This window comes from Oncorhynchus nerka, linkage group LG12 (assembly GCF_034236695.1).
Source record: "Oncorhynchus nerka isolate Pitt River linkage group LG12, Oner_Uvic_2.0, whole genome shotgun sequence".
Lineage (NCBI taxonomy): Eukaryota > Metazoa > Chordata > Actinopteri > Salmoniformes > Salmonidae > Oncorhynchus > Oncorhynchus nerka.
Window position 1 is genome coordinate 72,666,870 of NC_088407.1, and position 27,049 is coordinate 72,693,918.

Below are 27,049 nucleotides of genomic sequence, written 5' to 3' on the forward strand. Positions count from 1 at the left end.
ATTGCAATTCATAACCAGTGGTGTGTATTTATGAATGCCAAGGGAAGCCAAGTTTCCCCCAAAACGTACCAAATTTTCAAGAGGCTGAATGTATCTTACCGGAGAAAGCATCCAAGCGTATGTGTAGCCCATCTATCTGATGCTGTCTGGTCAAAAAGTGTATAACATTGTTGCCGCCTGTAGCATTGAATGCAACGGAAGCCAGCGAGCATTTGGCCTCCCTTGGTAAAAATAAATAAATAATAATAATATCAAATCAAATGTATTTATATAGCCCTTCGTACATCAGCTGATATCTCAAAGTGCTGTACAGAAACCCAGCCTAAAACCCCAAACAGCAAGCAATGCAGGTGTAGAAGCACGGTGGCTAGGAAAAACTCCCTAGAAAGGCCAAAACCTAGGAAGAAACCTAGAGAGGAACCAGGCTATGTGGGGTGGCAAGTCCTCTTCTGGCTGTCCCGGGTGGAGATTATAACAGAACATGGCCAAGATGTTCAAATGTTCATAAATGACCAGCATGGTCGAATAATAATAAGGCAGAACAGTTGAAACTGAGGCAGCAGCACAGTCAGGTGGACTGGGGACAGCAAGGAGTCATCATGTCAGGTAGTCCTGGGGCACGGTCCTAGGGCTCAGGTCCTCCGAGAGAGAGAAAGAAAGAGAGAATTAGAGAGAGCATATGTGGGGTGGCCAGTCCTTTTCTGGCTGTGCCGGGTGGAGATTATAACAGAACATGGCCAAGATGTTCAAATAATAAACAATAATAATAGCCAATCAGTGTTAAACTAATCTGAGTGAGCTCATCTGTGAATGGTCCTGGTGGACAAAAAAAAAGTGTCAAGGGAAGCCAGTTTGGATTTGTCTTCACACCAATCACATCAAAAGCAAAACGTCATTGACAGAATAAACCTTGAATTGTTGCATCTCGTTTTGTTGTTGTCCTTGGTGGCTAGCTAAAATGGTCCCTTTCCTAAATTAACCATGGATGGAGGTAGGGATTTGTACTTGTGGTTTTACTTAATTCTCTGTACTGGCAAATGATTATAACGGTGATTCTTATTCAACCATAAAGACATACATTTGGCTACCAAAGATGCGCAGGGAGAGAGAAACAATAGCCTATGTGAACTTTGATTTTATAATCTTAATTGTAAAGCAGATTTAATTTCACCTCCCTAATCATAAGAGCCATTTAAAGAACAATGCACATGATCATGGATTAATAGCATAACTCTTATCAGAAGTGATTTTGGACCTGAACTGCCTTGGTTCTAAAAATGTGTTTAATTTCTTATATTCAGATGTGATAAATGTATTCCTCATTAAAGCTCACAATATAGAATTATGTATACATTTTAAGAGGCCTTATAAATGCAATATTATATTTGGAGGCTATTTATACAATAAAACAACTAAATAGAAAACTTGAAAAAGACTGAGGATGATTTGACAAACTCTCATAACATATTTTCATTCCTGAAAATCTGTTTTAGATGAAATCTCTGTTTCTTAAGTTTTGCATTCAATCACTATATAAAATGTACAACCATCCGAAACCTGATGTAGATAATAAACACATATACGATTGATAGACAGGCCAACAGATCCCCTAAATGTTTCTGAGCAGACAGAAAGAATACTGTATGTGATTTCTGAGAAATGCATGCCTAGCCTACGTGAGACTACCCGCTGCAGAGAGTAACAAGAGTCCTGCTTTATAAACTTGATTCGGCAAGCTGGTACTTCTTGCTGGGTGTTGTGTCACCAAGTATTAAACAGTGAAATATTTTCAAAAGATATATTAACTTCATTTGTCTTCATTGTAGACCTATGGAAGGAATATAGATTTAGGTCTTAGTTTGTCTCTCAGATTTCATATGATAAACAGTCAACAAGCAAAATAAAGTGGAGGAAACATCCAACAGATAATTGATAACATAATGAATGGAGCATAGGACATTTGGGCACTTAGAATAGAATATTTTGTATATATCCATAGCCTACTGTAGCCTACATGACTAAGACAGTCTGAGCACAACCTTATAGGATACATACACACTTTAAGACTCTGGCCAAGAATTGAAAGTTGAAAGCAAGTCAGGATGGATTGTTCTGAGAAGGAACTGAACAGGGTTGTGCCCAGTAGGGCACACCATAGCAAAACGTTTCACAACAGAACATAAAAAGCTGTGTTCTTATTGTACAAGTTCAGGCAGTAGCTCTCGGTTTCGAAATAGTTTTCTCCCTATACTGAACACAACCCAAGAGAGTGATGTGAAGGGTGAACAGGTTTTGTTTTCCACAAGTCTCCCTCCCTCACCAACAGCTGAACTGTTGCTTCAGCTCACAGGGAGCTTAATTCTAGTTGCAACGCTGGCGGGCTGAGCACTTTATTTACACTAGACCTGAGAGGAGCAGTACAAACTCCAAGCAAACGGGCAGAGTGTGTACGTGAGAACATCATCACCCCCAAGCTTAAAAAGTAACCAGCTGCTATTTTAATTTCGAGCCAGTGCCAGTGTGTTGAATTTGGCCATTGGTTATTCCTTATTACAGCCACTCCCACCGACCTTTTGATTGACAACTGAGTGGCAAGCTAGGCATGAGGAAATATTTTAAATACAGTTATGTCATTGCCTTCACATCATTCATGATGTTATCTTTCACACAAACCAGATAAGATTTTTATGTGACACAACACTAAATCTTTATTTAAACAATATATTGACTTTTAAGATGAAGATCACTTTAATGGTCAATTCCACACATGGACTAACTGAAATTTGACTTCCCCTTTTAACCCCTCCAAAAGACACACATACATGTTTTGGAGAGGTCCGGGGGGGCTGCCACACTGAGAGCTGTTGTTGTTGTGGGGGGGTTAAGTGCCTTACTCAAGGGCACAACAGCAGGCAATGGCATCTAGGATTATATATCAGCAACCCTCTGGTTGCCAGCTCACTTCCCTTCCAATGTTTCCCGTCCGGTTGCTGGCTCGCCTCTCTAACCGCAAAGCTACCTTCCGCCCTTACCACCTGCTTCTTCCAAAGCAGAGTAACAGAGTAACAAGTACTGTATTCCATTTCTTAGGATGTCAATTAACTATACTCATTTCTTACTCAAGACCTTTCTAGATGTACAGGAAATGGCAAAACAATTTGGAGCCTCAAAATTCTCCACACGAAAGAGATGTATTTTAGAGCATGTATCAACAGCAATGACACTTCAGAAACATTAACATTTAAAATTAAAATAAATGTTTGAGATTTAGAATACAGACATTTGGTCATTTTTGTTACATATATTAAAGAAAAGATAATGTCACAGTTAGCTTCAGCAATGCCCCCAAAACGTGGCTTTCCATCCTGAGACTGCTCAGTTAAGTTTCATAACAAATATAACATTTTTGCTAACCAACAAACATATCAAATCGAAAGTTTTACAGATATGTATACAATCTCATACAATCGTATATACGAATATGTGATAAAATATGCCACCCCGGGAAAAAAAATTTGAATCACAATTGCAGGAGGGATTTAGAATGTCATAAAAAGCGATTTATAAAAAGGTACAGTGAATAATAACTGTGTATATCTGTACAATAGGAAACAACAAAACCGTTACATTTGCTGTGCAAACTGCAAAGCAACTCAGTAAGACAACAATGGTTTAATGTCCTAGAACATCAGACGTGCCAGTGGACTCCTCTCTGTACCCCCCCCCCCCCCCTGTCCAAGAACACTGTTCATGTTTCCATGATGACAAGCACAGAAAAAAATAGTTCCAGGAAATGGAATGAGATCCTCGTTCTCTCTCTCCCCGTCTGTCCTCCAGGTCCAGGTGACAGCCATAAAATTAAAATGAGAATTCATTCTAATTCCATGGTGACAGCAGTCACAGGCACACCCAGGCTTGGGTACAACTCGTGTCATTGAACCATCTCAAAGTACTGCAGTATGGCCATGATGTGCTGAGGCATGAACACGTAGCCAGTGTACACAGCCATCCCTGCTACAGATATCAGGATGGAGTCTGAGAGAGAGGTTAAGGAAATGTACCAATACTTATAACTATTATTGACTAGGGCTGCATTCCAAACAGCCCTCAAATTAAGTGGACCACTCTTGCCCGGAAATGTGTCACTTGTTCGTTCCACGGTTGTTTTTTCAGTCATCATGGAACCACCGGTAGCTGTTGTGTGTGCTTTATATGTGCTACAGTCAATTATGATTGCATTTCATATCTTGGCTAGAAGACAACGCATCCGAAGACATCGAATACTAGCCATCCGACTATATCAGGTATATTGGAAATAACAATGTATAAGTGTGATGTCAGGGACAGTTCTATGGGCAAGCTAACGTTTCCAAAAGCCAACCAAACAAAAAAAATGACTTTTATGATACGTGTTTGAGCCGTCATGTGCATTAGTAGCACAATTTCTAACTTATTTACATTTGTTTGTACTTACACTTATGTTGACTTCTCCATATTAATGTTGGTTTTAAGCTTTGGCTGACTTTTCTTAGCAGATGTACAATCATCGCAAATTGAATTATGGGGCATTTCAGGCCCCGGAGTGAACATAATTGTACACTCGCAAACTCAATCAAAAATTAGGGCTGAGGGGCTTATGTTGCCAACTTCCCTTGCTTGGCCAATCATCTGGACCGACGACAAAGATGGCCACGGGGTTCCCCCAAGGGCGTAAGGTGAGGGTGAGTGGAGGAGGGTGTCTTTTATGTGTTTGAAACGCAGCCTAGACCTTTAGTAAAACACAGCAAGCCACAGGTAAGCTAAATATGGTACAACTTCCTAATATTGAGTTGCACCTCCTGCCCTCAGAACAGCCTCAATTCGTTGGGGCATGGACTCTACAAGGTGTTGAAAGTGTTCCACAGGGATGCTGGTCCATGTTGACTCCAATGCGTCCTACAGTTGTGCCAAGTTGGCTGGATGTCCTTTGGGTGGTGGATCATTCTTGTTACATACAGGAAACTGTTTAGAGTGAAAAACCCAGCAGTGTTGCAGTTCTTGACACACTCAAACTGGTGCAACATACCCTGTTCAAAGGCACGCTTGTCTTGCCCATTCACCCTCTGAATGGCACTCATACACAATCCATGTCTCAATTGTCTCAGGGCTTGAAAATCCTTATTTAACCTGTCTCCTCCCCTTCATCTACACTGAGTGAAGTGGATTTTCAGCATCTCCATGTGAAATGATCAGATTTATATTTATTATTTAACTAGGCAAGTCAGTTAAGAACAAATTCTTATTTACAATGACGGCCTACCTCGGCCAAACCCGGAAGACGCTGGGCCAATTGTGCACCGCCCTATGGGACTCCCAATCACGGCCGGTTGTGATACAGCCTGGAATCGAATCAGGGTCTGTAGTGACACCTCTAGCACTGAGATGCAGTGCCTTAGACCGCTGCGCCACTCGGGAGCCCCAAATATGCCTGGCAAATATTCTTATACTTGCCGGTGTAACCTAAACATTATCTCAGTTTGATATGGTGCTCGTGTATTAATGCTCATGTTTTCATTCCTATATCTGCTACAAATAAGTCATGTTTTGGTAATGGAGAAAAAAGCACATGGCTAGCTTCAGTCGCCTGTAATCACTAGTTATTACTTCTAACCCAAAAACATTTTGGGGGAGATTTTAATAAGGCTACAATTTTGTTTGGTTTATTGTTTGAACAGTCACTTAGATTATATTTGCTTATCGATGCAAAATAGGGTACTTTGACGCATAGCCTATAGATCAAGCTTCATTGCCTACACAACACTGCCCCCACGGCTATGGAAGGGACGAAACAATGTGTTCCAATTTTCATGTGGCACAGAAGTACTCGACTGTCGGAGCGCATTGCCCCCTTTTCGAATTTCCTTAATTTTGTGGCTAGAGTCAACTACTTTCTATAGAACAATCGAACAAACTTCACATCAGGATAGGCAATCCCCCCCCCCCCTTCTAATTTCCTGTAGCCACAAAATTAAGGACATTTGAAGGGGGGATTTCCCTTAATTTTGTGGCTTGAGTCAAATAATTTCTGTAGCACACACTACTGGTTATTGCACACGCGCACTTCAGCCGTTCCATAAAGAAAATATGTAAATACATGCAAATAACTCCTTGGTTGTTTTGCCTACTATGATTAATTTGTTGATATTGGAAACGAAAAGCTGCGGTCTATCGTGGGTTAGTTATAAAAAAATCTTTGGTCAACACATTCAGTTCTTATGCCAGATAAAGCAAATTGAATTAATATTTGAAATACAGATGGGAGACCAGAGTTCCACATTTCGCGAGAGTTGCGTAAACACGCTTTTTACAGGTGCGACAAGGCCCTACTACCTGGCTGTAAAAATTCGACCAATTTCACCACACTACACTGTCCTAGGGCGGACTAGTACGGTTGTCCATCAGCAGTAATGGTTTATTACTTTGTAACGACTCGAAATTATAGTGCAAGGTTTAGCCGACTAAACGCTAAGATTTACCATACTAGTCCCCGCTCAACTACATTGCAAAACGTTGAGTTCAGTCGACTACGTAAGGTAATGAACTACCACACCGTGCCGATCTCAAGCTAAGATACCCAAGTAGACGAGTTCTTTTCGAACCATTCTCGACCCAAAAAGGATACTGAAGATTGCTCTCTCCCAAGGTTCCAACATGTATAAAGCCGTGACGAGAATATACTGGTAATACAACCAGGAGATTTTCTTCCAGACATCTTCAAACGCCATAACTTTACGTCGTATTCTCTCTTCTTTTTAATGATCGCCGATTAGTTCCTGGTGACAATGACGTTTAATCACACGTTTTTCTTTGTCAACCAATCACGAATTCCATGAAAAACGACGCGTAAAGGGGAGTTCCCACTTCCTTTCCTGTACTGACTACTCGGATTTCAAAAGAAAAGCCTATTCTATAAAATACACTGCTACCAAAGAAATGGAGATGGAAAGTACAATCTTTGTTGCTAATTTAAGCCCACTGGGGACCAGTAATGTCCCCATGCGGTGGCCCCTTCATATTTGGTCCCTCCTTGCTTTTGGATAAAACTTTTAGGATAAATCTGAACCAAATCTCTTTCTGCCAAATCATATGCTACAACTAAGATCTATTTTACATGATTCAAGGACATTGGGTTGAAATATTCCCTTTACATTTTTGCTCATTGCAATAAACTCAAATGTATGTTTTGTTTTCTTATTATTTCTAGTAATACAATCAGAGGAAAGTTCTGTAAGAGAGTTTAGCTACAAAATATTAAAAACATTTTATTTTGATATGTACTAATGACCAAATATCTGTGGTAGCCAGGTCCAACTTCAGAAAAACAAAATAAGTAGATTTGTTGCACACACACACACACAAAAATATATATATATATATACCAAGAAAAATACAATAAATGCCATAGGGGTAAACTTAATATAACGGAGGACAGTGGCTGTACAGCATACCTTTACAAAATACACACCTGTCTTATAACAGAAAAATATGTTGGCATGTGCATTCAGGTAACAAATGTTTTAACAGAGACATCAAAGGTCACAGCAACAGTCATTTTAGCAGTGGCTGGCGAGGATGTTAAAAAAGTGGTAGACCTCGTCCTTATCGAGCACTGCCACCTCAGTGGAGCACTCTGTGCACTGGACAGGATGGTAGATCTCTCCGCCCACCATCACTCCTGAATCTGTGGCTTCAATTGCCGTTGTTGGCTCTGGTTGACGCCCTTTCCTCTTTCTGTTCTTCAGGTTGTTCTCGTTGAGTGTTTTGTACCGTAAAATCTCCTCTTTGTTTACTGTGCAGTTCATGACAAACATGGCTCTGTATTGGGTCCTGTATTTGTCATGCCTGTGGACAAAAAAAAAACAAGCGGTCAACTCAGACAAATTACATTTTTCTTCTATTTCGATTAAAGACAATATTCACGGCCAAATTAATCTACAAGTCTTAATTTCTTACCTTTGGCAGTCGAGGCACAGCATGGTCATGCATGCTGGGCAGTTAAGGACAGCATCGCTGCTTGGAAGCACCTGGGACTGCCCTCTTCTGTTCTGTGAAGATGGCAATCTTCTCTTTTCATTGTACCTGATCAAACAGGGGAACATAATTGACATCTGTGACCAAAACCAACCCTACTCATGGACTAAAAAGCACGTTCAAAGGTGATTCCCCAAGCATGCTTTCCTAATCTGGGTTCGGGAAACCGACCCTAAATATTTAGATGTTCTTTAAACCTTCACCTGTTTTTTTATTTTTTTATGTCACATGCACAAGTACAGTGAAATGACTCTCTTGCAAACTCAAGGCCCAATAATTCAATAATCAAACATGTTTTACTAGAAAAAAACAAAAGAAAAACAAGAAATGCACAATAAAGTAAGCAAGCATACTATATAGGGTTGCAAAGGGTTGGAATTTTTCCAGAAATTTTCCATGCTTAAATTCATCAAAAAAAGTCAGCTTATAACAGTGAACCCTCTGCATGCACAGTGCATTCTTCCATCACATGTACAGCTGATTCTCAAGATCTTGCACACTAGATGCTATTGAGCCCACACTACTACACTGTCTGAGCCAAGGACTACATGCTTTCTGGTAAGTTTTGATTACAATACTGGGTGGGGTGAATATATTTTATATGACATACATTATTTTTTGTTAACTAGTAAATAGTAGCCTACAGCAAAGTGTGTGTAAATCATTTCTAACTTGTTAACAATTTATGCTAGTTTGTTTTTGCTACCATGTGGGTTTTAGCTTGCTTGAGCCTGCTAACTGAGGAGTGTTAATTCACCCGTTTCCATACATGATTCATTTTAAAACATTTATCCAAAGGAGTTGTTTAATCTAACTGCTTAACTATTTATCTGTACATGGAACTGTATTTGTTTTTTTTAAACTAATTTCTTTCTAATCTTTACTAATGTAGAAGGAAAAGCTGTGTACATTTGCAACTACTGTGCCAAATCATATGTGAAGAATGCAACAAAGATGCAGAATCATCTGGCCAAGTGCAAAAAGTTCCCTCAGCGCTCACAACAAGCAACCTCGGACAAAAGTCCCTCTACTTCTATTCGAGGTGAAAATGATTAATCAGACACCTTATCGATAGCAACAGCTCATGGTCCTCCTGGAATCAGAATATTTTTTTGACTCAATGGAGGAACATAGAGAAATGCTGTTGAATATCTTACATACAAAGCTCAGGCAACTGCTTCACCTCTGATGCTCACAGGCAATGTGTATTGGAAAAGATTTCTGAATGTTCTTTGCCCAGCATACACCCCTCCAACCAGACATGCTTTATCTACTCATTTGCTGGACGCAGACTTCAACAAGAGTTCAAGTGAAGGTCAAGCAAATCAGAGAAAGCAGACTGTATTGCAATCATCTCTGATGGGTGGTTGAATGTTCGTGGGCAAGGAATAATTAACTATATCATCTCCACCCCTCAACCAGTATTCCACAAGAGCACAGACACAAGGGACAACAGACACACGGGCCCTACATTGCAGATGAGCTGAAGGCAGTCATCAATGGCCTTGGACCACAGAAGGTACTGGTGACAGACAATGCTGTGAACATGAAGGCTGCTTGGTCTAAAGAGGAGGAGTCCTACCCTCACATCACACTAATTGGCTGTGCTGCTCATGCTTTGAATCTGCTCCTCAAGGACATCATGGATACACTCTACAAGAGAGCCAAGGAAATGGTTGGGTATGTGAAGGGTCATCAAGTTATAGCAGCAATCTACCTCAATAAGCAAAGTGAGAAGAATAAGAGCACCACATTGAAGCTGCCCAGCAACACCTGTTAGGGTGGTGTTGTCATCATGTTTGACAGTCTCCTGGGGGGGAAGGACTCTCCAAGAAATGGCCACATCAGTCTGCCGATATGACCAGCCCCATCAAGAGGATCCTCCTGGATGATGTATTTTGGGAGAGAGTGGTAAGCAGCCTGAAACCTATAGCAGTAGCCATTGCACGGATTGAGGGAGACAATGCCATCATCTGTACTGCCCTTCCCACTTCACTGTTGCTCCAAGCAGAGGAAACTGCAGTTCTGAAATACATGAAAAAGCGAGAAGACTTCTGCCTGAAGCCCATACACGCCACAGCGTACGTGTTGGACCCCAAGTATCCAGGCAAGAGCATCCTGTCTGGTACAGAAATCAACAAGGCCTATAGTGTCATCACTACCGTGTCTTGCCACCTTGGCCTGGATAAAGGCAAGGTTCTTGGCAGTCTGGCGAAGTACACTTCCAAGCAAGGGCTTTGGGATGGAGATGCAATATGACAGTCGTGACAACATATCTCATCAGCCACCTGGTGGAAGGGACTTTGTGGATCCGAGGCTCTTTCCCCTGTTGCCTCCATCATCCTCCAAATCCCACAATCATCGGCCGACACAGAGCGCAACTGGTCCTTGTTTGGGAAGACACACACCAAAGCACGCAACAGGCTGACCAATACAAGGGTTGAAAAGTTGGTGACCACCCAGGCAAATTTGAGGCATTTTGAGCCTGACAACGAGCCATCCTCAACAAGGTTGGAAAGTGACAGTGAAGATGAGGCCTCATATGCAACCCTAACCCAAATACAGGAAATATATAGTATACCATATTTACATGTGCAAGGATACTGGAGTGATGGAGGTAAATATGTATAGGGGTAAGGTGACTAGGCAAAATGATATAAGATAAACAGAGTAGCAGCAGCTTGCATGTACAGAGTCAGTATACATGTGTGTTTAAAAAAAAGAAGGTTTTCTCCCACACATTTATTTAACCAGGTAGGCTAGTTGAGAACAAGTTCTCATTTACAACTGTGACCTGGCCAAGATAAAGCAAAGCAGTGTGACAAACAACAACACAGAGTTAAACATGGAACAACAAATATACAGTCAATAACACAATAGAAAAAGTCTTTATACAGTGTGTGCAAATGAGGTAAGGCAATAAATGGGCCATAGTGGTGAAATAATTACAATTTAGCAATTAAACACTGGAGTGAAAGATGTGCAGAAGATGAGTGTGCAAGTAGAGATACTGGGGTGCAAAGGAGCAAAATAAATAAAATAACAGTATGGGGGATGAGGTAGTTGGATGGGCTTTTTACAGATGAGCTATGCACAGGTGCAATGATCTGTGAGCTGCTCTGACAGCTGGTGCCTAAAGTTAGTGAGGGAGATATGAGTCTCCAGCTTCACTGATTTTTGCAATTCGTTCCAGTCATTGGCAGCAGAGAACTTGAAGGAAAGACAGCCAACGGAGGAATTGGCTTTGGGGGTGACGAATGAAATATACCTGCTAGAGCGCCTGCTACAGGTGGGTGCTGCTATGGTGACCAGTGAGCTGAGATAAGGCGGGGCTTTACCTAGCAAAGACTTAGATGACCTGGAGCCAGTGGGTTTGTCGACGAATATGAAGCGAGAGCCAGCCAACTAGACCATACAGGTCGCAGTGGTGGGTAGTATATGGAGCTTTTGTGACAAAAAGGACGAAACTGTGATAGACTGCATCCAATTTGCTGAGTAGAGCGTTGGGAGGCTATTTTGTAAATGACATTGCCAAAGAAGAGGATCGGCAGGATAGTCAGTTTACGATGGTATGTTTGGCAGCATGAGTGAAGGATGCTTTGTTGCAAAATAGGAAGCCAATACTAGATTTAATTTTGGATTGGAGATGCTTAATGTGAGTCTGGAAGGAGAGTTTACAGTCTAACCAAACACTTAGGTATTTGTAGTTGTCCACATATTCCTAGTCAGAACCATCCAGAGTAGTGATGCTGAACAGGCGGGCAGGTGCGGGCAGCGATCGGTTAAAGAGCATGCATTTAGTTTTACCAGAATTTAAGAGCAGTTGGAGGCCACAGAAGGAGAGTTGTATGGCATTGAAGCTCATCTAGAGGTTAGTTAACAGTGTCCAAAGAAGGGCCAGAAGTATACAGAATGGTGTTGTCTGCGTAGAGGTAGATCAGAGAATCACCAGCCACAAGATACATCATTGATGTGAACCGAGAAAAGAGTCGCCCCGAGAATTGAACCCTGTGGCACCCCCATAGACTGCCAGAGATCCGGACAACAGGCCCCCGGATTTGACAGACTGAACTCTGTCTGAGAAGTAGTTGGTGAACCAGGCGAAGCAGTCATTTGAGAAACCAAGGCTGTTGAGTCTGCCGATAAGAATGTGGTGATTGACAGAGTCGAAAAGCCTTTGCCAGGTCGATGAATACAGCTGCACAGTATTGTCTCTTAGCGACGGCGGTTATGATTAGAGGTCGACCGCTTATGATTTTTCAACGCCGATACCGATTATTGGAGGACCCCAAAAAATAAGCCGATACCGATTAATCTGCCAATTAAAAAAAAATGTATTTGTAATAATGACAATTACAACAATACTGAATGAACACTTATTTGAACTTAATATAATACATCAATCAAATCTATTTAGCCTCAAATAAATAATGAAACATGTACAATTTGATTTAAATAATGCAAAAACAAAGTGTTGGAGAAGAAAGTAAAAGTGCAATATGTGCATGTAAGAAAGCTAACGTTTAAGTTCCTTGCTCAGAACATGAGAACATATGAAAGCTGGTGGTTCCTTTTAACATGAGTCTTCAATATTCCCAGGTAAGAAGTTTTAGGTTGTAGTTAATATAGGAATTATAGGACTATTTCTCTCTATACCATTTGTATTTCATTAACCTTTGACAATTGGATGTTCTTATAGGCACTTTAGTATTGCCAGTGTAACAGTATAGCTTCCGTCCCACTCCTCGCTCCTACCTGGGCTCGAACCAGGAACACAACGACAACAGCCACCCTCGAAGCAGCGTTACCCATCGCTCCACAAAAGCCACGGCCCTTGCAGAGCAAGGGGAACAACCACTCCAAGTCTCAGAGCAAGTGACGTTTGAAACGCTATTAGCGCGCACCCCGCTAACTAGCTAGCCATTTCACATCGGTTACACGAACCTAATCTCGGGAGTTGGTAGGCTTGAAGTCATAAACAGCTGCTGGCAAACACACAAAAGTGCTGTTTGAATTAATGCTCACGAGCCTGCTGCTGCCTACCACCGCTCAGTCAGACTGGTCTATCAAATCATAGACTTAATTATAACATGATAACACACAGAAATACGAGCCTTATGTCATTAATATCTCAAAAACGTTCCGTACTTTATCTAACGGGTGGCATCCATAAGTCTAAATATTCCTGTTACATTGCACAACCTCTAGTTATGATATTGCTTAGGACCTTGAGCGTTGCTGAGGTGCACCCATGATCAGCTCGGAAACCAGATTGCATAGCGGACAAGGTACGGTGGGATTCTAAATGGTCGGTGATCTGTTGGTTAACTTGGCTTTCAAAGACTTTAGAAAGGCAGGGTAGGATAGATATAGGTCTGTAGCAGTTTGGGTCTAGAGTGTCTCCCCCTTTGAAGATTGGGATGACCGCGGCAGCTTTCCAATCTTTGGGGATCTCAGACGATACGAAAGAGGTTGAACAGGCTAGTAATAGGGGTTGCAACAATTTCGGCTGATCATTTTTGAACGAGAGGGTCCAGATTGTCTAGCCCGGCTGATTTGTACGGGTCCAGATTTTGCAGCTCTTTCAGAACATCAGCTATCTGGATTTGGGTGAAGGAGAAATGGGGGAGGCTTGGGCAAGTTGCTGTGAGGGGTGCAGGGCTGTTGACCGGGGTAGGGGTAGCCAGGTGGAAAGCATAGCCAGCTGTAGAAAAAGACATTGAAATTCTCAAATATCGTGGATTTATATTTGGTGACAGTGTTTCCTAGCCTCAGTGCAGTGGGCAACTGGGAGGAGGTGCTCTTGTTCTCCATGGACTTTACAGTGTCCCAGAACTTTTTGGAGTTTGTGCTACAGGATGCACATTTCTGTTTGAAAAAGCTAGCCTTTTCTTTCCTAACTGCCTGTGTATATTGTTTCCTAACTTCCCTGAAAAGTTGCATATCGCGGGTGCTATTCGATGCTAATGCAGTACGCCACAGGATGTTTTTGTGCTGGTCAAGGGCAGTCAGTTCTGGAGTGAACCAAGGTCTATATCTGTTCCTGGTTTTTTTTTTATGGAATGGGGCATGCTTATTTAAGATGGTAAGGAAAGAATATTTAAAGAATAACCAGGCATCCTCTACTGACAGAATGAGGTCAATATCCTTCCAGGATACCCGGGCCAGGTCGATTAGAAAGAACTGCTCGCTGAAGTGTTTTAGGGGGATTTTGACAGTGATGATGGGTGGTCATTTGACCGCAGACCCATTACGGACGCAGGCAATGAGGCAGTGATCGCTGAGATCCTGGTTGAAGACAGAAGAAGTGTATTTGGAGGGCAGGTTGGTTAGGATGATATCTATGAGGGTGCCCGTGTTAACAGATTTGGGGTTGTACCTGGTAGGTTCATTGATAATTTGTGTGAGATTGAGGGCATCAAGCTTAGACTGTAGGATGGCCGGGGTGTTAAGCATGTCCCAGTTTAGGTCACCTAACAGCACAACCTCTGAAGATAGATGGGGGAAATCAATTCACATATGGTGTCCATGGCACAGCTGGGGGCAGAAGGTGGTCTATAGCAAGCGGCAATGGTGAGAGACTTGTTTCTGGAAAGGTGGATTTTTAAAAGTAGAAGCTTGAATTGTTTGGGCACAGACCAGGATAGTAAGACAGAACTCTGCAGGCTAACTCCGCCCCCTTTGGCAGTTTTATATTGTCGGAAAATGTTATAGTTAGGGATGGAAATTTCAGGGTTTTTGGTGGCCTTCCTAAGCCAGGATTCAGACATGGCTAGGACATCCGGGTTGGCCGAGTGTGCTAAAGCAGTGAATGTTAACGTGCATGAAACCAAGGTTTTGACGGTTACAGAAGTCAAAAAATGAGAGCGCCTCGGGAATGGGAGTGGAGCTAGGCACTGCAGGGCCTGAATTAACCTCTACATCACCAGAGGAACAAAGGAGGAGTAGGATAAGGGTACGGCTAACGGCTATAAGAACTGGTCGTCTAGTACGTTCGGAACAGAGAGTAAAAGGAGCAGGTTTCAGGTTGCAGTAGAATAGATTCAAGTCATAATGTACAGACAAAGGTGTGAGTGAGGATATGATGGAGTGAGTGTTTGTTGGACTGTGTGTGTGTGTATAGGGCCCTGTGAGTGTGCAGAAACAGTGCAAATACTGAAATAAAGATACAAGGTAAACTCGGCCCGTGTAGATATTTTGTTAGCTATTTATCAGTCGTATTGCTTGGGGATAGAAGCTGGTCAAGAGCCTGTTGGTGTCAGACTGGATGCACTGGTACCTCTTACACACCAAAACACTTTTGTAACAGTTTGTTTTATGTGGATACATTGCTTACCTCTTCCTCTTGGCGTCCACCCATGCCTGATCCCGGTCATCCTCATCAGGGTCGTACAGTAGTTCATCGTTGGTGGGGATGGATCGCTGTTTCCTGCATCTCTTACCCAACGAACTACCTGCAGAAGAGGATCAAATTATTGTTTTTTATTGCAGTATCTGTACAACACAATACGACTGTCGTGAACTTAAAAACATGCTGGATGGAGAATCTCCATTGAAATAGCTTTTTAGTCCAGGGCTAAACTTAATCTGCGTCCAGGAAACCGTCCCTCGGTGTCACAGAGTTTGGTTTACCAATGAATCCGAGCTACACACTTACTTGGAGCCGTTTCCTCCTCTTCTGAATCGGAGTCAAAATAAACATTGTCATAAAGCTCTGGCAACCCAGGTGTTGAAGCATTATCATTGGTACCCGAAGTCTCCCCTGGGATGGACAGATGGACACTCATCAATGAGTACAGCTGTACAATGTTATTGAGATAAAATGGCCAACAAATTCAGTAAATGCAGCTGAAGTGTTATCACTATTCATAACAGAACACTGTGCATAGGTAGGCATACTAATTGGACAAGTATCCCCCACAAAAAAAATAACAAATAATGCTAGAAGGAAATTCCACCTGCTGATGCTGTAAGGGGCAACCATTTGCACTCCATAGTTTTAATGGTGGTGCTGAGCTCTGCCTCCATCTCTTTCTCAAACTCATCCCCACTGGAGGACTCACTCTCCCCAGTGAGGTATTCTCGGATGAGTTTCTTCTTCTGATTTGGGGTCCCGTTCAAGAGCACTTCCAGCTCATCCTCAGAGCTGGAAATACAGCAACAACATAGGGATGTCTTGATGTACAGTTTTAAATTGGTCATATCCTGTTTGAACAACACTCACAACTTTTGCGCCCCAACAATAAAGTACTTATGGAGGACTGAGATCATTGATTTCAATTGGCACTTTTTTAAATGGAATTGACCCCAACCCTGCATCACAAATTTGTCCAAGTAGTCTTGCATTTTAAGGGCCTAAAAGAAAATCAAGGTAACAATGTTAACACAATACCCAAACCATTAACATTGACACGTTAGCCTACTAGTAGATAGCATCACTAGCGACCATGCTTGCATTGAACCACCCACCAGCTTACGTTAAGTCTCCTATCCAGCTAGCCAAATGCTTACGCCAAAACATGTAACCATATTTACCTGTCTTCAGCTCTTTCTTCATCACTTGGCTCCTCTATCTCATATGAATCATCCTCTACGTGTCTGTTCATTTGGTATTTTGAGAATTCTAACAATCTAACCAACGAAAACGGTTAAGAGGTAGCTAAAGATAAACAGAGGAAACTTTTTGACGCACGCCAGGATCTTGTAGCTTACTTCCGGTTTGCGCTTTTCAAAGTAAAAGTTCGGTGTGTGAGATAGTGAGATTCATCAGTAGAAACGAAATTGTTGAAGTAGCGGACAGTTTTCAATTCATTCGTGTAATGTCTGTTTCTTCCTTGTAATGACTGGAGTAAAAGGGAATTGCTCAAACACCCCCTTCTATTTATGAAATGCCCCCCCCTAATACACTACACATTTCCAGGGTGAAAGAAGCCTACAAGCGGTTTGAAAAGTGGCCATCTTTTTTTATTCAACCTTAATATGAACAGTTGATACCGAGTTTAATATGATATTGAAAGACATTTTCTATTGGCTTCCCCTGGCTTTTCTTCCATGTTTCTCAGGGTCATAAACGCTACAGAACTGAAAGGATTACAACTAGACAGATAAAATTATGTTCAGAATGGTTCTAAGGTAAATAGTATAATTTATTAATATTTTCATATTTTTTTTTTATCATAATTATCATTATTACTGTTTGTTTCAGCATTTCTCCATCTACATAAATGGAAGCTTTGGTCACAGAGTGAAAAAAACATTCATATACAGAGCACTTTAAAGAAATCTGGGGGAAAACAAAAACAACCTTATCCATTTATGGTCTTTTTTTTCTTTTTTTTTTTTTTACAATACTTGATAGGATTAATCTACATTAAGGCAAACATATTGAAGCATTACTTGTCTGGAATGAAAATTAACAGGATTTGTATAAAATAACAAAACAAAATATTAGTAAAGATTGTTTTGATCATTAGCAGTACAGTAAGAACTAATACAACATTTACAAGGCTTTTAGTGACAATACATTTTAATAATAGTAACAATCAGCTCATCTTGAACAAAGTAACTGAGCAGCATCACAGAAAAGTTTTACTGAAACTATTGCCCTCAACAATTACTCTAAGTAAAATAATAACAAATAATACATCTGGACAGACATGATATATATTGGGAGAAGATTCCCATCGAGAACGATGATTGTTAACAATTAAAAAGTTGACGTGATTAAACAAAGTTATAGATTCATGTGCTGTGTGGATTTTGCAGGTATTCCACACTGGCTTCCTCAAGCTTTTAGTGGGAGTTGTGGAGGGAGTTTGGTGTCTCTGGTAGTAGTGATGACTACGAACAGGCATCCTGAAAACAAACTGACCCCAGATATGCTCTTTCTTCCATCTTCACAGTGAAGATCAGGCCAAAGCGGGGAAAGCCCTGTACAGTGAACCTTCAGCAAAGACCTAAGTGTCTCCTTTGAGGACTCCGAGACAGCTTTGCAATAATTGTAAATTACCCTGTGGAGAAAGAGAAAGAGGTTCAGCCTTTTACTAAGCACAGGCACCAGTTTAGGCTGTCTTAATAGACAACCATGTGTAATGCAAAATGACCTTAGCATGTTTGAGTTCCAGTTCAGCAAGTTCCACCAAGTTCTTTCTGAAGGCTGCTACTCGTCTTGTCTTGAAGTCTATGAGCTCTGTACTCCGGAATAAAGAGAACGTTATCAGATTAACTTCTCTACATCCATGAATCTGGCTTAGCTTCTCTTATATGCAAAACCTGGGACTCTGATTTAATTTTCAATAGGGAGGAATAATTTTTGGAAAAGTATTAAATGTATTGTTAATACTCTTAAACAAGTATAAAAATATATAAATGCGAGTGGATAAAGTACCTTGCTTTGCAGACTCTGAGATTTTCTCAAATTTCTGACAGCACACTTGCTGGCTGGTCTCTGCCTGAAGCACATCTTTGTTCTTTGCCCTGGCTCTATCCAGAGCTTTGTTTGCGTTCTCGTAATCAACCAGGGCCCTCCCTCGTCTGTACAACAGATCCTTAAGAAAGAAACAGCAGATTCCATTTTGCACATTAATAATAATAAACACTACACTGTCTGATGAAAAATCCATTAATACCAACAAATGCAAACATATGGAGGTTGAGGAGACGTTTCTTCAGGAAATGCGCAGATACTACCTCTGATAACAGACCAGCGTATCTGATCATAATTGTTTGATGATTAAAAAAAGCAGGGTCAAGTTAGATATTGTACCTTAGCAGCTTGCGACTCCCTGAGGTAATACTTCAGTAAGTCTGCAAGTTTCAGGTCCTCATCCGCAGCCACTCGAGCCTCTATTTTCTGTAGAGGAAGGACACCAACAGAAATGTGAGACTTCAGACAAAACTCATTTTGTCATTGATGCGAATCTGCATTGCAGCTGATAGATGAAGCTACTTGACATGTAGTGAATATAGGCCTAGTTATTAACTTCAGTGAACATTGCTAGTACACAACAATTGTGTGATACATAGAATCAAAAGACCAGGCAAAAAAGAAACATACCCGTGTTTTCTCAAACAGTTCAGAGACTTTCAAGAAAAATCTGGAAAACAGTGGGTTGAATTTGAGTTACAGTTGGATCAAAGCTTTTTGGCAGCAAACAATATATGGGGAGAAAAGGACAAATAATTTAGTTCCATACTTGCACACATCTGTGGAGTCCTGGGTTCCTAAAGTGTACAGTGTGGAGGCAATTCTATTGATATCATCTGCAGCACCTGCAAAATAAGAACACAACTTTAGATTACATAACACCTAACCCCCGTACTAATAAACACAGACAGTCTGTCAATCATGTACAAAATGCATTGAACAAAATGCAAGCATAGATCTTTTAGAAAATAATATCTGCAGCTGGACATTTTCAAATACGCAGTGAGTCACTTTTCTAATATAGTATCACGTTTTAATGTTGTGGAAATGAAGTATATTACAATACATAAAAGTTCTTACCGGACTTTAAGACATGACAGATGTACTGTCTGATCCATGGGAATGACAGACGACTATATATTTGAGTGAAATTTGTATCCTGAAGCTTTGTCAAACTTTTCATTCGCGAAACTAAAGGCATGGCTCTTACCTGGGATATATACAAGATATTGTCCTCATCATTTAAATATATTTTTTTTTAAACAAATGGAACATGACAAAGTTTCGAAATGAGTCGGCTGTCATCCCCAATACTTTTAGACTGACTGACCCAACTACAAATAAACATACAACTTACCCATTTCCATATTTGTCAGCAAATTAATATAAAACAAAAAAATAGACGTAAAATACAATGTACAGCACATGGACAAACAGACAGGCTGGTTTCCACAAACATTAAAACATAATACCAAAGTGACTCAGTCCCACTCACAGTTCACAAAAAAAAGAAAAATGCATTTCAACACTTTCAATTGGAATTACTCAAATCAATCTCATTCTCAGTAACTGATTAAAATCCATGTATATAGCAAAAAGCTTACCTAGCACGTGGAGATTATGCGACAGAGGAGACTTACTTTTGTGAGACCTGATCATTCTATCAGATTTGGCGGAGGCATCTTTGACACGATTATGGTACTCTAAAAGGAATGTCTTCTCATGCTCAAAGAAATCATCTACATCCTGAAATCCAAAAGACAATCACATCAAACTTTATACAAGTAATAACTGTTAGAAATAATACAAATCGGAAGAAATGCATTTGTCAAATTTGTTTACACAAATGTGAGCACCATTCATGATGCGAACAATGTTTTTTAAACATTGCTTAAGTCGTGAAATGCTTATGTTGTGCCTTCATTATAATATACAACTCAAAGCAAGTTCAATACCCATTTGCTTGGCTGAATGGATTTACATAGAAGAGTGGACGAATGGTTTACATAGAAAAGCGAACCAACTCACCTTCACCCCTGCCACTAACACACCGTCTGCAGACTTCACCACATTCTTGAAGAAATCTTCCATCTTCTCCCTCTTGTTTTTGCCTCGTACACTTAGCTGTGAACAAAAGGTAAGGACAAAATGACAATGATAAAACTAAGACATGGTAAGGGAATGACATATTCTAATGTTTTCAGGCACATCCAACTAACCTTTTGAGTTATCTAAAGTTCATGAAAACGAGAGAGAGCTTGTCTAAGAACATCTCCACAGCAACAATCGTCTCCAAAATCCTAATTTGGTCATTATGACCCACTTACATCTTGGTTGTACTCTAAAAACACATGGAAGTTCAAGTCTTTCCTCAAGACAGGATGTGCAGCCACACGGCAAAGAAACACTTCATGCATCGCCACTGTCTTCTTGAAGATAGCCAAGTATTCGCTGAAACACACAGACATAGCCTAGATATTACCAATAGTATTCATAACACCAAATTATCCCAACCAAACCACTGTACTCAAACACAAAAACAACGTCAGAGCAACATGGGTCATGTTCAGTTTGAACAAAATTGAAGAAAACACTAAAACAATGTAGTACTATCTGAACTTAAGAAACACAACGTGCCCTAATGAACCCGTCCATGAACTTTAAATCACTCACGCTTCAAGTTCCTGTTTCATTTTGGTGAACTCTTCCTTGGTCATGGAACCTTCACCTTCCCCTAGTTTCTGTAACTTCTCTCTGGAGGCATCAAAGTCAGGTCTTGGTGGGGCTGGGGGAATCTATAGGGAATCAACACTTGAATCAGTACAGTGTTTGAAATTGAACATCTTGCTAAGTTCATTACTGCATGGAACCAAGGAGTTTGAATAAGAAAGGGGATTGACAATTCATAATTACATTGTTTTACAAAACACTAAGTTTATGTACTTATCCTGAAAGCCAAAACATCCCAAAATGGCACCCTATTCCCTATATAGTGCACTACTTTATAGGGTGCCATTTGGGACTCGAACACAGAGTACCTCTGATGGAGCTCAGTACTTACAATGTAGCCTGCATACTCCTCATTCTCTACAAAGGAGTCATGAAGCCAGATGAACTCCTCATGCTGCCGCACCACTGAAAACTCATTCTGCTTGAAGTTAGGAAGAGTGCTCTGGGAAACAAAACAGTAGAAATCAGATGTCACTAACAATGTTTTTTTTGTTGCACTGAGCAAATCGCAGGTCTGCTGAGCACAAACTTGAACGTTGTGAAAATTCTGTGCAATTTATGGCACGTGTTTACTGTGAACAGAGGGTGTACCCGCTTTAAGTAACCGTTTTAACAGTGGCCAAGTAGGCTACTGTGGCTATTTGATCATAATATAGGCATACCAGAGTGGCCTACCATCAAAAACAATGGAGAAAAACACATCCCATAACATTTTAACATGGAAATAGCTGTTCTATCATTCAGCCTACAGTATCAGCCAATGTGTGGTCTACAATGCCTACAGTCCACGAGACCTTGAAAAAAAAACACACCTAAAAACATGCAGGGCTTGATATGAACCTATTTATCCACTTGTCCTTCAGACAAGGAGGTGACTGAAAATGTGTTTCATGCAAGAAACCACTTTACAAAATAATATTCATTATTCCCATACAATTATTACAGAGAATCAGACAAAGTATAGTATGGACCTGAGCCGTGCCTGTCAATGCTCGTACTCCAATGCGCTCTGCCTACAAGAAAATCCCTTGCACAGTTAGTTTTGCAAACTAAATCTTGCATAGTTTGTTTTGTTTAGCTATATTACATTGAAAGTGGCTAATATTGCATTTATTCAATCATAGTTCCCACAGTAGAATGAAACAATGATAGTGTTAACTGAAGGGGAAAACTGTAGAAAGTTGTATCTTTTGCTTCTCATATTTCTTCTGCGCAGCAGTCCAAGGGGAATTGGATTCTACTGAAAATCATAGCCGAATAGAGTATGGCATATCTATGGCTCTTCTAAAAAATATCTTTCTGCCAATTAGAATGTGCAGCTCAATAAAAGGGGAAAGCCAGACGATCTGGATCAGAATGATCTGAAGTGTCAAGGCAACGGTTAACCCCCTTCAATCATGATTGAATTCCTTCCTTCATAAGAGTCCTTGCAACATGATAAAAGTTGCCGTAAAAACATAAACCCATGACATTATGAGGTTACACTGAAAGTGTAAGGTAATGACTACTGGAATTCTCTCTGCATTGAAAATGAAGTGGAGTGGAATGTGATCATGCACAGATCTTAATTTGCATTCCATGACTTCAACAATGCATATTTTAGGATTCAGAAGACAAAATTAATGTGGCGATAACACAACTGCTGGGGAGGAACATATTTGCAAGTCATGTGACATCTGTCTCAATTCAGACAGCCAGAGAAACGCACATTATTGCCAAGATTTGTATAACTAAACCAAGAGACCACAGCCTATCGTTTCTAATGGGAACAAGCAAGATCCTATTGGTGCGTTCTAGCATGCATCTGCATGTTTCCGTTAGGGAACGCCTACTCTTTGCAGTGTGTGTGTGAAATAACCCCATTCGCCTTCAAACTCCTTCTAAACAATGCAATTTTTTAAAACTTTTGCAACAGGTAAAGTCTACATAACTTAGTGCACTCTGTTCATAACAGATTCCAGTTTTGGGAACAGAAAACTGAATTGAGATCAAATGTTTAATCGATGAGAAAATTATCAAAATGTAGTGCAAAATCCATCTCGTTCCATCTTCTCCCACTGCCGGCCAAGCGGATGCTTCACATTTATACATCCAGTGAAATATCTGTCTCATTGTTTTATCTGTGTTATTGCCATTTTATGTGCAAAGTGTCAGGGCAAACAGGAAGAAATATTGACAAATAGGCAAACTCCCTTACCTTAGTATGGACAGTAAACTTAACCTTGTCCCGCTCACTTAATGCATCCGAAATGTCCACTTGGAGTGTTGCATCAGTTTGGAGGTCAACATTGACTGCCCTAGGCTGTAAAATATTGTAATAGATATTGTATTTAGTGACAAGCCAATTACAAATCACCATTCCCCACAACTAAAGCTGGCTACATTCCACAGAAAGAGATGATAGATATAGCAAGACTTTACTTCTTGTTTTTCCCCTTTTGGAGGAGAGGGATATACCAAAATACAAATGAGAAGGTATGTGAATCTTTAAACTAATGTTGACAGCAGTCTTCCTCATTTGTTTGCCTACTAAGTCATGTTGTTGTTATCCAATTATACTAGCAAGCTAGCACAATATTGCTCAGCATTCTGAATGAATGAACAGAACGGCAATCATGCAATGCCTGCTAGTTACATAGCTAATGCTCCAACAGGACACAACAATTACATAACGGCTAGTTAGCTCTGTCAAATGATGGCTGTGCACTTCCTAGCTTAGCTTGCAAACTAGCCAGCAAAACAATAGCAGAAAGCTAATACATGTGCATAGTTAGATGGGTGTGCTACTAGTTAGCAATGGCGATATACTTCTTATTTGAGAAGTTAAAATAAGGTTACGTATGTTCACAATTAACAAGAGGCCGCTACCTACTGGATTGTAACAGTTGCTGGCCAGCTAGGAAGTCAACTGACTTCTGATGTGGGCAAGCTGACTACTGTAGCTAACTTAGCCTAACGTTAGCTATTCAACCAATTTGACGTCAGTTGTCACCTGTCTAACAGCTGATCAGATCATGCAATAAGTAATTACTGCAGAATACCAACAAAGCAAATAGCTAATCTAGTTAACTGTTACGACCAGAGACAAATAAGATAAATATTTTTTTTAATCTAAGAAGAAAAAAAAAACTTACTCCTCTGTCCTCCTCCGAGAGGAAATCGGGACCATCGTCCAGCCCTTCTTGCTAGGTAACGTTAAACAGAAGACGACGGCACAAGACAACATGCGTTAGCCACATTAACGTTTACATTACCGTAAGCATCGTTTACTGATGAATGTGTCTGTGTCAGATGACTGCACACATAACACAATAAGGTTAGCTAGCTAGAGTAAATTGTGAATAACACCTACCATCATGGCTGCTGCGGGTGGAGTAGTGAGGAAGTCGTGTGACGTCACGTGACGAGGCCGCAGTGGGGATGGTAAAACGTGGAGCTTTCAAGCCAAACCTCCAAGTGGGGCCAAGAGTAGCCACTTGACTGGTACTAATAGGCCCTTACAAATATTTTCACTCTTACAATTTCATCCCACCACATTCACAAAATAATTTTAAAGGTTTAAACATTGACTAGGCAGGTCTATGGATAGATCCAATTGAGTTATTGGACCTTTGGGGATTATATTTGCATTTGCTGAGCAGCACAGACCACAAATTTTGACCTTAGTTCATATCATATTTTTATTTATTTAACTAGGCAAGTCAGTTAAGAACAAATTCTTATTTACAATGACGACCTACCAAAAGGCAAAAGGCCTCCTGCAGGGACGGGGCCTGGGATTTAAAAAAATAAAAAATAAATACAATATAGGACAAAACACACATCACAACAAGAGAGACAACACTACATAAAGACAGACCTAAGACAACAACATAACAATGCAGCAACACATGACAAAACAGCATGATAGCAACACAACATGACAACAACATGGTAGCAACACAACATGACAACAACATGGTAGCAACACAAAAACATGGTACAAACATTGGGCAAAGTCAACAGCACAAAGGTCAAGAAGGTAGAGACAACAATACATCATACAAAGCAGCCACAACTGTCAGTAAGAGTGTCCATGCCGGAGTCTTTGAATGAAGAGATTGAGATAAAACTGTCCAGTTTGAGTGTTTGTTCCAGTCGCTAGCTGCAGTGAACTGAAAAGAGGAGCGACCCAGGGATGTGTGTGCTTTGGGGACCTTTAACAGAATGTGACTGAAAGAACAGGTGTTGTATGTGGAGAATGAGGGCTGCCACAGTGCTTAACCCCCCTGAGTTAGTGATCATGTGATGTAGAATCTAAATAACCTATTGATTCAGAATCAACAGCAAAAGGTTTTCCATCATTCTTAGCATTTCATGACTTTTTCCCTAATTCATTTGTGTTTTTGTGTGTGTACGCATGCATATGTGTGCAATAGCTACCATAGCTACATCAAAATCAATTAAACTAATATGTTTTGTAAGAATATAGTGGAATAGAATATCTTCTGGCTACTGATCTGCTTCTCTACCTAACACTTGGCAGAATATGTACTTTTAAATATGATGGTTATAAACGACAATCTGACAGTGCACAACAGCTGACCTCAAATTATATTAGTTCTGTTGTTTTTGTAATTGCATTAGCTGGGTGTGAAAGGGGGGAAACAGAAGGAAAAATATATACTGGACAGCATTAAGCAAAGGGGGTAAGAGGCGAGTCTACAACTTGTCTTGGAGGCACAGTTGTGGTATGAACTTTGTTCTGTGTGCTGACTACAATTTGTTGACATACATAAAGCTTTGGCATGTATATATTATAACAGCCACTAGATGGCACAAAACTCACACGGTGATAAACAGTCCGCGAGTGTTGGTATGATGCCATGTTATTACCATGTAATAAACTGCATCAAATCTTTCCGTTTTCTTACCTTGAAAGTAATATCTTAAATATTCATTATATTAACTACAAAACATGTATTGTGTCTTTATGTGATTTGATGCAATTATACAAAACACGCACACACAATGTAATGGATCGCTTCAATTCTAGACGTGAGTGTAACTTTATCACAGCATCAACAAGGCGTGTTGTTGTTCTATTTTGCAATCCTTATAAATTGAGAAACATGTTTTGACATGGTGCAGAACTGTAACAACACCTTGTTGCTTCATAACGATACATTGCCATTTGATCCACACAACTAGATACTGTAGTATGTATGCCCTTTCATCATTACATCGCTGATGTTTTGTTTGACTTCTAGGTTTGACTCTACAGTCACCTCCAAAATTATTGGTAGCCTTGATACAGATGAGCAAAAAACTGTATAAAATAGAAATGACAAATACTGAGCTACATTGTAGGCTAAAATAAATGTGGAAATTATATTACTTTACACTAATACAATTGCTTAGAGAAAGATATTTTGTTTAACAAGTAATACAAAAAAATACAACAAATATTAGGGGTCAAAATTATTGGCACCCTTAAGATTGTTATAAATAAAATAAAACAAAATAAAATCTGCATTAACATTCTACTTTCTTAAGTTCATCTGCGCTTAATGAACTGTATTGGGGCCTGCCATGATTTCCTGCTTCTGTATGGAGGAATGAATCCCTCCCAATGTGTTCTCCAATCTCATAAAACACTGAAAAGGGCTCAGTGCTGTTATCCTAGCAAGGGAAGGGTGCACAAAGTATGACAAATCGGGTGGCAATAATTTTGACACCTACACTACCGTTCAAAAGTTTGTGGTCACTTAGAAATGTCCTTGTTTTTGAAAGAAAAGCACATTTTTTGTCCATTAAAATAACATCAGATTGATCAGAAATACA

At 40.3% G+C, this 27,049-nt stretch overlaps 2 protein-coding genes across 2 annotated transcripts; both read right to left on the reverse strand.

The window, feature by feature from the left end:
* Positions 1 to 7,281: 7,281 nt before the first annotated feature.
* LOC115138697 (E2F-associated phosphoprotein-like) lies at positions 7,282 to 16,804 on the reverse strand. Its single transcript, XM_029675820.2, has 6 exons — positions 16,606 to 16,804; positions 16,029 to 16,216; positions 15,728 to 15,832; positions 15,407 to 15,524; positions 7,993 to 8,118; positions 7,282 to 7,881 (listed from the first exon to the last, which is right to left on the reverse strand). The coding sequence occupies exons 1-6, from the start codon at positions 16,674 to 16,676 to the stop codon at positions 7,593 to 7,595; spliced, it is 897 nt and encodes a 298-aa protein (XP_029531680.1). The 5' UTR covers positions 16,677 to 16,804; the 3' UTR covers positions 7,282 to 7,592.
* Positions 16,805 to 17,012: 208 nt separating this feature from the next.
* On the reverse strand, positions 17,013 to 24,636 carry snx6 (sorting nexin 6). The gene is made up of 14 exons (XM_029675819.2): positions 24,579 to 24,636; positions 24,361 to 24,411; positions 23,424 to 23,528; positions 21,558 to 21,668; positions 21,170 to 21,291; positions 20,824 to 20,947; positions 20,525 to 20,620; positions 20,137 to 20,242; positions 19,266 to 19,341; positions 19,127 to 19,166; positions 18,836 to 18,922; positions 18,458 to 18,617; positions 18,174 to 18,259; positions 17,013 to 18,080 (listed from the first exon to the last, which is right to left on the reverse strand). The coding sequence occupies exons 1-14, from the start codon at positions 24,582 to 24,584 to the stop codon at positions 18,027 to 18,029; spliced, it is 1,224 nt and encodes a 407-aa protein (XP_029531679.1). The 5' UTR covers positions 24,585 to 24,636; the 3' UTR covers positions 17,013 to 18,026.
* Between the last annotated feature and the right edge of the window lie 2,413 nt (positions 24,637 to 27,049).

Excerpts from the sequence above, each read along its gene's own strand:
- snx6 (XM_029675819.2), bottom strand. Across the intron at positions 20,243-20,524 it reads TGTTAGTGGCAGGGGTGAAG|GATGTAGATGATTTCTTTGA; the intron begins GTGAGTTGGTTC and ends TTTGGATTTCAG. Across the intron at positions 19,167-19,265 it reads GACTCCACAGATGTGTGCAA|ATTTTTCTTGAAAGTCTCTG; the intron begins GTATGGAACTAA and ends ACTGTTTTCCAG.
- LOC115138697 (XM_029675820.2), bottom strand. The coding sequence starts at position 16,676 with ATGAACAGACACGTAGAGGATGATTCATATGAGATAGAGGAGCCAAGT. Across the intron at positions 15,833-16,028 it reads GCCCCTTACAGCATCAGCAG|GGGAGACTTCGGGTACCAAT; the intron begins GTGGAATTTCCT and ends TGTCCATCCCAG. Across the intron at positions 8,119-15,406 it reads GTGGACGCCAAGAGGAAGAG|GTACAATGAAAAGAGAAGAT; the intron begins GTAAGCAATGTA and ends CTGTTTGATCAG.